The 10290-nt window shown below is 39.4% G+C and overlaps 1 protein-coding gene across 1 annotated transcript in view; it reads right to left on the reverse strand.

Annotated features, from left to right (window-relative positions):
- GNAI3 (G protein subunit alpha i3) overlaps positions 1-10290 on the reverse strand; it is a 42220-nt gene that overhangs the window by 4149 nt on the left and 27781 nt on the right. The window contains exons 5-7 of the mRNA XM_008061112.2: positions 7529-7657; positions 4368-4497; positions 3228-3381 (exon numbers count right to left, since the gene is read on the reverse strand). Coding sequence (XP_008059303.1) covers positions 3228-3381; positions 4368-4497; positions 7529-7657 — 413 coding nt within the window. The remainder of the gene's footprint in view (positions 1-3227; positions 3382-4367; positions 4498-7528; positions 7658-10290) is intronic.

Below are 10290 nucleotides of genomic sequence, written 5' to 3' on the forward strand. Positions count from 1 at the left end.
AAAAAAAAAAAAAAAAGAAAAAGAAAATTTTTTCACCATCCCCTTCCCATTAGGTAATTACTCCCCATTCTCTCCACTTCACCATCCTCTGGTAACCACCAATATGCTTTCTGTCTCTACCGATTTACCTATTCTGGATATATCATAGAAAAGAAATCTCACAATACATGACCTTTTGTGTCTGGCTTCTTGTATTTAGCACAATGTTTCTGAGGTTCATCCAAGTTGTAGCATCTACTATTCCTTTACATGGGTAAATAATATTCACTGAATGCATATATAATACCACAGTGTTTATCCACATGGGTCCTATCTAGACTATTAATTCCTTTTCCCCCACTTGCCTGGAAATCTTGCTTCATTAATTACATGAATTTTTTGTTAGTTTACGATTTCTCTTTTGCTTGTAGGACCTTCTCCAACCCCGTAAACATTCTTAAATCTCCCCTTCCCTTTAACCCACACTGCTCAAGAGTAGTCTACACTTGTCTTCATTTCTTCACTTCCTCCTCAGTAATTCACTGTGCATAGCCCTCCTCTCACCTTTGCACTGACACCATGCTCAGTAAGAGTCAACAAAGCCGGGCTCGGTGGCTCAGCCTGTAATCCCGCGCCTTTGGGAGGCTGAGGTGAGTGGATTGCCTGAGCCCGCGGGTTCGACACCCGCCTGGGCAGCGAGACCTCATCTCTACAATAAATCAAAAAATCAGCCGGGCATGGTAGCACGCGCCTGTAGTTCCAGCTACTTGGAAGGCTGAGGCGGAAGGATCGCCAGAGCCCAGCAGGTCGAGGTTGCGGTGGCCGGGAACGGCCACTGCACTCCAGTCTGGGCGACAGAGTGAGACTCCAACTCAAAAAAAAAAAAAAAAAGAGTCAACAACTTTCTACATGCTAACTCCAAAGGCCATTTTTCAGTGTGTATCTTACTTTATTTATCTGCAGATGACATTGTTGACTAAAATGCTTAGTCAACTCACTTTTTAAACTCTTTTGTGTTTGTCTGTTTTTATGATACTTTGGCTCTCCTGGGTCTTCTCTTTGTATCCTTTATAAACCTTTCTTTCTCTCCTGCCAGTACAAGCTGGTATTCTCTCTCATTCTACCCATGGTCCTGTACTCTCCTTTTTTTAAAAAAAAATCACCTACCTAGATCATTTCATCCATTTCTATGTTTTAATTACTGACAATCTCAGATCAATCTATCAAACCCCAATCTCTCCTCAAGCTCAAGTATTAGATATCGGCCGGGCTCAGTGGCTCGACCTGTAATCCCAGCGCTTTGGGAGGCCGAGGTGAGTCAATTGCCTGAGCCCACGGGTTCGAGACCTGCCTAGGCAACTTGGCAAGACCTCATCTCTACAATAAATAAAAAAACTAGCTGGGCGTGGTAGCGTGCGCCTGTAGTTCCAGCTACTTGGAAGGCTGAGGCGGAAGGATAGCCGGAGCCCAGCTGGCGAGGCTGTGGTGGCCGGGAGCGGCCACTGCACTCCAGTCTGAGCGACAGAGTGAGACTCCAACTCAAAAAAAAAGTTATTAGATATCATCTACATGTCCCACAGATAACATTTCAACATTCCTAAATATGAATTCAGATCACAGCACCAACATCCAAGGTAGAAATCTGGGAGTGCCATTAACTCTCCCCAGTTCCTTTCCCTTGCTATATATACCCACCCTTTCACTTTTAAAAAAAATTTTTTTATTATAAAGATGTGGAGTACAATTCAGGGTTAGGTATACAAACGTTGATTATGCAGGTACCCTTGTTGATGAGGTATGCCCCTCCCTCTCTTAGCAGTTTCCTCAACTGCCAATCCTACCCCCCGCCCCTGATAGTTTCCCACTACTGCCAGTCTCTTTCTTACAGTATTATAATTGTTCAAGGTTCGCTTGTAAGTGAGAACATATGGTACTCTGTTCTTTGTTTCTGTGATAGATCACTGAGTATGATCAACTCCAAATCCATCCAAGTTGCTGTTAAGTCCATACATTTGTCTTTCTTTATGGTTCTTTTACTTTTTATAGAAAGCATTTACACTTTCTCAGCTAACAAGAGTTCCTCTTTCCTGGAAATACCCGACTCTGATCATAAGTTACACAGTAGTGCAGCCGTGGCAGTCATGTCTGTGCCTCTGAACTCAGCTGTTTGACTGGCCTATGGATTTCCTGTGGCCGCAACCTCTCTGCTAGGAATCTGAAACTGGGGCCAACCAATCACGGTCTAGCCTGGTCTTTTTAATGGAGGAGACACAGAGACTGTGGCAAGGTTATCTTTTATCAAATACACTGAATAGCAGAGAAAGTTGGTAAGAAGATAAATAATTAAAAATAGAGAAAAGTGCTTCCAGGGTTCCCGACAGCTTTCCATTTCCTAATTCGAATTGCATTCTAAGACCTGGCTGCATTCTTACCCTTGGCTTCTATAATATACCCCTTGATCCTCATCACAAGTTTTTATTTGCATTTGCGTCGTAAGAGAGTCCTTACTAATGCAAATCCCTTACCATCTATCTGTATTGCCATTTACTACATCATCTTTCTAAAGCACAGTTTCCACTGTATCACGTACCCCACTTCAAATCCTTCAATTGATCATTAGTGTCTCAGCACATGCTATAAGCCCCTCCACAAGTTGATCCCTGACTATCTCTCTGACCATTCCTCCCTACCATTTTAAACCTCAGTAATACCAAATTCCTTCTAGGTTCCAGAACAAGTCATACCATTTTTCTACCTCCATATTTTCATATATGCAATTCCCTTTTTAAAAATGCTTTTATTCCCATGTCCATCTGATGATTTATAATACAACCTCTTAGTAGCTTATTTGTCATTTCCTCTAGGAAGAAACAACACTGACTCTATCAAAAGTAACCACTTCTGTTCTGCTTCTATTAATGTACATTTTACACTACAATGAAATTACATATGTGTGCCCCTCCGTCTACAACTAGATGTCAGTTTCTTGAACACAATGACTGCATCTCATCCTTGCAGTCATTTTCTTGGACATATATCAAGTTTTAATTTTTTTCTAGTTCAAGCTACCACCCATACGCAACCTCCTTTAGCAAAGATTACAGGTACGTACCACTGTGCCCAGCTACCAGATTTTAATTTGTATCCTCTTTATTTTCCTGATGAAATGAGAACAGAAATTTAAAATAAACACAGAAAACTTGATTATGTCTGAAACAGCACTCTAGACTTGAGGGTTAAACACTTACCTGTGTATTCTGGATAACAGATAGTTAATGGACTCCTCTTTATTTTTTCCTCAAAAAGGTCTTTCTTGTTAAGGAAGAGAATGATTGAAGTGTCTGTAAACCATTTGTTATTACAAATGCTGTCAAACAGTTTCATGCTCTCGTGCATTCGGTTCTGAAAGGAAACAAAGGATGATAAGTCAGTAGCACATAGTAAAAGCCCTTAGTGTAATGAAAAACAGACTGATAGCCGGGCTTGGTGGCTCAGCCTGTAATCCTGCGCTTTGGGAGGCTGAGGTGAGTGGATTGCCTGAGCCCGTGGGTTCGAGACCCGCCTGGACAACTTGGCGAGACCTCATCTCTACAATAAATCAAAAAAATTAGCCGGGCGTGGTAGCACGCACCTGTAGTTCCAGCTAGTTGGAAGGCTGAAGTGGAAGGATCGCCGGAGGCCAGCAGGTCGAGGCTGTGGTGGCCGGGAGCGGCCACTGCACTCCAGTCTGGGTGACAGAGTGAGACTTCAACCCTCCCCCCACCAAAAAAAAAAAGAAAAACAGACTGACAAGTTTTAAAGCATTGAATGGCATTCATGAAAATAAATCAGATACTGATAACACGGAAAGCCGAGTCAGCCCTCACTTTTGTAATTCTTAGGGGTGAGGAGGTAGGAAGAAGGCCTGGTTGACATGAGAACTTAATCCTTTCCACAAACAACGTGGCTATCACATCTCTTTAAGAGTAACAGGGGCTGGGCACAGTGGCTTACACCTATAATCCCAGCACTTTGGAAGTCTATGGCGGGAGGACTGCTTGAGCCCAGGAGTTCAAGATCTGCCTAGGCAACATCATCTCTACAAAAAATTAAAAAGTTAGCTGGATGTGGTGGTGCATGCCTATTCAGGAGGCTGAGGCAGAAGGATCGCCTGAGCCCAGGTCAAGGCTGTGGTGAGCTGTGATCATGCCACTGCACTCCAGCCTGGGGGGTCAGAGAGAGACCCTGACTCAAAAAAGAGTAATAGGGCATAGATCAATATTTTGGAAATATAGTTTCACTAACAAGTTTTGGTTCAGTAAGCAAATGGATGCACAAAGATTTCCTAGGAGTTATTTTCCATTTCCAGGCTACATGAGCCAAGCTTTGCATCAGAAACTCCAACATACCATTTCCTCATCCTCAGCCAGAACAAGGTCATAATCACTGAGGGCCACACAGAAGATAATTGCTGTCACGCCCTCAAAACAGTGGATCCACTTTTTTCGTTCTGATCTTTGGCCACCTACATCAAACATCCTGAGTAAGGGGGAGAAAACACAAGTTCAGCAAAATTCCACATACAACTCTCCTTAAAATGAAATGACTGAGAAACCTCCCACTAGTGTATATTCAAAACCTCATTTATAATACAAAAGACAAACAAGGAGCAGATAAAACGTAGTCAAAATAATTATCTGTGGCTAAAAGTAAAACAGAACATGAGAATATCTGCAAATAGTCTAACTTCTCATTTTAGATAATAAGTTGAGCCTCTTATCAAAGCTTGTATCAGATGTGAGAAAAGTTAGCAGAATAAGCACTGAGATGGATTAAGAAGAAAAAAGGAAAAGCTAAACAATATAGTTTAAGTTAATAACAATAACTAGTATTTATTGAGTGTTTACCATGGTGCCAGACACTACCCTAACCATCTTAAAAACATTAACTTGTTTTGCCCTTATAATACTCCTGTGTTGTTACTATTATCCTCGCTATACAGATGAAAACATTGAGGCACACTCAATGTTAAATAACTTGCCCAAGGGCACACTACTAACAAATAGGTATTGGGGATCTGAACCCAAGTACCCCAACTCCACCACCCATGCTCTTATCCACATGGCCTCTCCGCCTCTTAAAATGGTTTGCTGACAAATCCCCAACTTGCATTCTGCTTCCATAACCTCTCCCTACTTATTCAAAAGTTTGTTTTCCTTATTTTAAAGAAAAAATATTTTAGAGATTAATTATTTAAAAAATAAGTTATTTTACGGGAGGACTCTAAGAACCCAATATCTAAAAAACCCCTTAACCAGTATTTCCAAACTCCAAGTCTTCCTTAAACTTAATTAATAATAACAAAATCTTGACTGTTCATAAATTTTGTTCCACTCCAGAATAGTTTTGATCTAGTACTCTCTTCTGGGGGGCTAACTTGATATCCCGAGTCAACTCCTGGACTTCTATCAACAGGGTCCTCAGCTACCTTCTATAATAAAAAAAAAAAAAATCTGCACTGCTTTGTCTTACAGCTAATATACTTGGGTCTAATAATGTATGCATACAAATGGCCAGATCCTCTTAAGATCTTTGGTTGATGAAAATTACAAAATTTTTAAGAACTAAATTCTACCAAACTGGTTTAAACATGTCAGATCTATGATGACTTGGGGCCTACATTTCCAGGTATTTTTCCCCCAGAGAGTGAAAGAAAGAAGACACAGATAGTGACTTCTCAATGGATGTTTGAAAGAGAACATCCACCATCTCTTTATGACCCAACTCTTCCCTTGGGTTGACCCTGCACAGTGCTTGTCAACCTTTGGTCATGATGCCTGGAATCACAAGTTGGCTTTTACCCGGGGGCATATTATGCATTTTAGAGAGCTTATCATGTATTTCACCATGGAAGTCTTAAGGGAAAGCATACCAACACACCAATGATATCAGTTTACTCCCCCATTTTCTTCCATAAAGTTGATAAAACTGAGAGAACACTGTGCAGTTCCAAAGTGGGCTTTTAGCACATATTAACATTTACAATATCATTCACTAACAGATCAACATTTTATAAACATTACCTCATTAACTGAGAGGCAAGTAAGCAATTACACAATGCCTTGCATATGGTAGATGCTCAATAAATGTTTGAATAAATGGATAGTGGTTTTGCCTAGAGAGAAGAGGAAAAGGAAGAAGTGATAGTACTTCATAACAAGATATCTACATCCCAACAATCAAGTGGGTGTGTCACCTTAATTAGATCTGGCTATTGATCCTGGCATAAAAAGACAGGATTTGCCTAACTCTGGATCTATGACAACATCAACAAGAAAGTTTCCCACACTAAATAATGGTCATAACATTTAATTTTAAATGGATTACAAATCTTATACCACACAGAGACATCTCATTCTTATGACCTCACAGGTGATAATCCATATGGTTTTTGCTGCTCTTGTTAAATAAATTCATCAGTACTAAAGATAAGCAGCAAGTATATTCTAAAAGCATTCAGTTGAACTGCTATTTTCTTGCACCACATTTCAAATCTGGTTTGACATATTAAGATTAAAAGGCTCAACAGTTATCTAGTAAAATGTAAATCCTGTGTGGATTTCACAAATCTCGTGGAGCAAGTTTCCAAAAAAGAATACAGAGAATCTGAGGTAGTAGTTACACTTCTATGAAATAATGCGACCACAATCTACATATAAGCATAATGAACTAATTTAAAAGTACATCACATATTGTAAGAGTAAAGTTTATGCCTGATCTCAAAGGTCACCAACACAGAAAGCCAGAACCAAAAAATCCAATTCTAATATTTATAAAAAACCATTATCAGAGACAAGCTGAAGCCTGTTTCATAATTACTAATGCTAATGAGAAAATTCTTTGTATTAGAATACTATATTAGACTACTAGAATTTTCTCTAAAACAATCACTGTTTATACGTCATCATACTGTCCCCTAATGCCTCTCCTCAACTCTTATTTTCCATCCCACACTGTATATTAAGAACTTACACTATGATACTATGCACAAATCATTCCAAGAGCCATGATAATACTAGACCCATTCATTAAACTTAAAAGGAAATTCAAACCAATAAGAAAGAAGTGACACTGATGAAAAAAGCATTTCTATTTTAGTATCAACTTGGCAGTAAAAGACCACATAACTAACCAAAAAAACTGGTTTCTACCTACTTAACACTATTGTTATCCTACTTAAAAAAAAAAAAACTCAACACCTGTTTTGGTGATTCTAACAAAAAAGCAGCTGAAATAAAATTAAAAATAAAACAAACAATAACATGATTAACTATTGGTAGGTATGATACAATTTAACTTTGAATTTAAATTCCTCCAAATGGACACAAATGTCTGATACCATGTGGAAAAAAAAAGTTTGGGCCACTATTCAGTTAAAGTATTCAAATAATGGTTGATGAATATGGTAAGTTTCTAATCCAAGGAATACTACTTAGAGAAATTTCACCACGATGAAGAGACGCTAACTAAGAGAAAGATATTTGCATTAGCAAATAGGCTAATGACTTACTTGAAGTATAGGTCTTTGAAGGTGAAATGCGTTTCCACAATGCCTGTGGTCTTCACTCTTGTCCGAAGAACATCTTGCTGAGTTGGAATGTAGTTGGTTTGGGATATTCTATCCAAATCATTTAGATAACTAAACAAAATAAACATATATTTTTACTTAATGATGCACAGCAAGTCAACAGACTCAGTTCCTTGCCAAAAGGAGATTCTGAATCTGTCACTAAAGTGGCAGAACAAAATCAGATCTTTAGTATCACAGAAATGATAACATGAAAAAATGTGCATCGAGCATTGACAATTAAAGTAGGGTGTATATATACACTAACAAAAGTGGGTTCTGGCTGGGCATTTGGTGGTTAACACCTGTAACCTCAAAATTATTTAGTCTGGCTGAGGCAGGAGGACTGCTTGAGGCCTGGAGTTTGAGACCAGCCTAGGCAACAGAGCAAGTCCTTGTCTCAAATAAAAATTAGTCAAGCATGGTGGCATAGGCCTATAGTCCCAGCTACTTGGGAGGCTGAGGTAGATTACTTGAGACTAGGAGTTAGAGGCTGCAGTAAGCTATGATCACGCCACTGCACTTCACCCTGAGCACAGAGCAAGATCCGGTCTCAAAAAAAAAAGTGGTTTTAATTCTACAGAATTAAATTGGGAAGGCCAATTAAAAATTAAAACAACCGGAAATGTTACCCTTATTAAAGAAAAATTGCTGAAATTTTTTTTTGCTGTTTTATTTTATTAAATTACTGAAATTTAATACTAAATCAACTATTTAATTTAATACCAAATCCAAACCAAACCAAAAGTCCTCAGACACTTAAACTTCATAGGTTATTTGTATTTTTAACCATTTGACAGGACATTAGAGAATGGTGTTTGAATTACCAAAATTAAGAAGAGAACTACAGTCATCTGTAGAACGAATCTTTTCTGTTTCCTGAAGAATTGAGGGGTTTTGGTTATTATTATCTAAGCCAAAAACAAATTGTAAATGTCTTCAAAAAATTTTAATTTGTTCACTGAAATAATTAAAAGACTGCTTCAAAGCTACATTATTTGCTGATTCCAGGCTAGAAAACTGAAGAGCAGGTGACACCAATATAAGTGAATCATTCATGACCTATAAAACCCAATACTATCAATAATGTAAAGAGGTAAGCTGAGATCAACTATTATGAAAAAAGGTCAGGCGCAGTGACTTGTGCCTGTAATCCCAGCACTTTGGGAAGCCAAGACTGGAGAATCACTTTAGTCCAGTTCAAGACCAGCCTAGGCAACATAGTGAGACCTTACTTCCACACACACACACACACACACACCTAAAAAAAAATCAAAAAATTAGCTGGGCATGGTTGCACACGCCTATAATCCCAGCTACTCAGGAGGCTGAGGTGAGAGGTTCACTTGAGCCCAGGAGTTTGAGGCTGCAGTAAGCTGTGATTTGCCTCTGCTCTCCAGCCCAGGCAACAGACTGAAATTCCAACTCTATAAAGCACATGTATTAGAGGATTCAGAGCTTATTGAACATATGATGAAAAAAGCAATTATAGTCTGCCTTTGCTGATCACTGGGAGAATTATTTAAGGTATCAATACCTGCAATTAAAACATATTATTAAAAGGTGGGCAAGAATCCTAAAATTTTTCTAAAGCCAACTTTTCACTGAAAGAACCAAGTTCTTCAAATATAGTCATACACCACATAACAACTTTTCAATCAACAACAGACCACGGATAAATATCAAAATGGTCCCATATACTTATAGTGAAACTAAAAATTGTTTACCCCCTCATGACATTACAGCCATCATAATGTTATCAGTGCACAATGCATTACATTTTCTTTGTTTAGATACACAAATACCACTGTGTTACAACTGCCTACAGTATTTAGAACAGTAACATGCTGTGCAGGCTTGTAACCTACCAGTAACAGGCTATACCATACAGCCTAGTGTGTAGTAGGTCATACACCATCCAGGTTTGTGTAAGTACATGCTATGATTGTTCACTGACAAAATTGCCTAACAATGCATTTCTCAGAGCATAAGCCCATTGTTATGCATCACATAACTGTATCATTTAATTCCTTCTTACAACAATTTAAGCTAAAATGAGGACGGAAAAAGTAGGAAAATAATAATACTAGAGAAAATACCCTAATGTTTAAAAGTGCTCTGACCACCGGGTACAGTGGCTCACACCTGTAATCTCAGCTCTCTGGGAGAGGCAGAGACGAGAGGACTGCCTGAGCCAGGGTTCGAGACCAACCTGGGCAACATGGCAAGACCTTGTCTCTACAATAAATCAAAAAATTACCCGGGTATGGTGGCATGCACCTGTAGTTGAAGCTACTTGGAAGGCTGAGGTGGAAGGATCGCTTGGCCCAGGAGGTCGAGGCTGCGGTGGCTGGGTACAGTGGCTCAAGCCTGTAATCCCAGCACTTTGGAGAGCTGAAGTAAGAGGACTGCCTGAGTCCAAGGGTTCAAGAACAGCCTGGGCAACTTGGTGAGCCCTCATCTCTACAATAAATCAAAAAATTAGCCAGGCACAGTGGCATACGACTGTAGTTCCAGCTATTTGGAAAGCTGAGGTGGAAGGATTGCCTGAGCCCAGCAGGTTGAGGCTGCCATGAGTGTGCCACTGCACTCCAGCCTGGGCGACAGAGTGAGACTCTGACTCAAAGAAAAAAAAAAATTTTTTTTTAAATTTTTTTTTTTTGAGTTGGAGTCTCACTCTGTTGCCCAGACTGGAGTGCAGTGGC

Source organism: Carlito syrichta, unplaced genomic scaffold, assembly GCF_000164805.1.
Source record: "Carlito syrichta isolate Samal-C Ts95f unplaced genomic scaffold, Tarsius_syrichta-2.0.1 Scaffold305096, whole genome shotgun sequence".
Classification (NCBI taxonomy): Eukaryota; Metazoa; Chordata; class Mammalia; order Primates; family Tarsiidae; genus Carlito; species Carlito syrichta.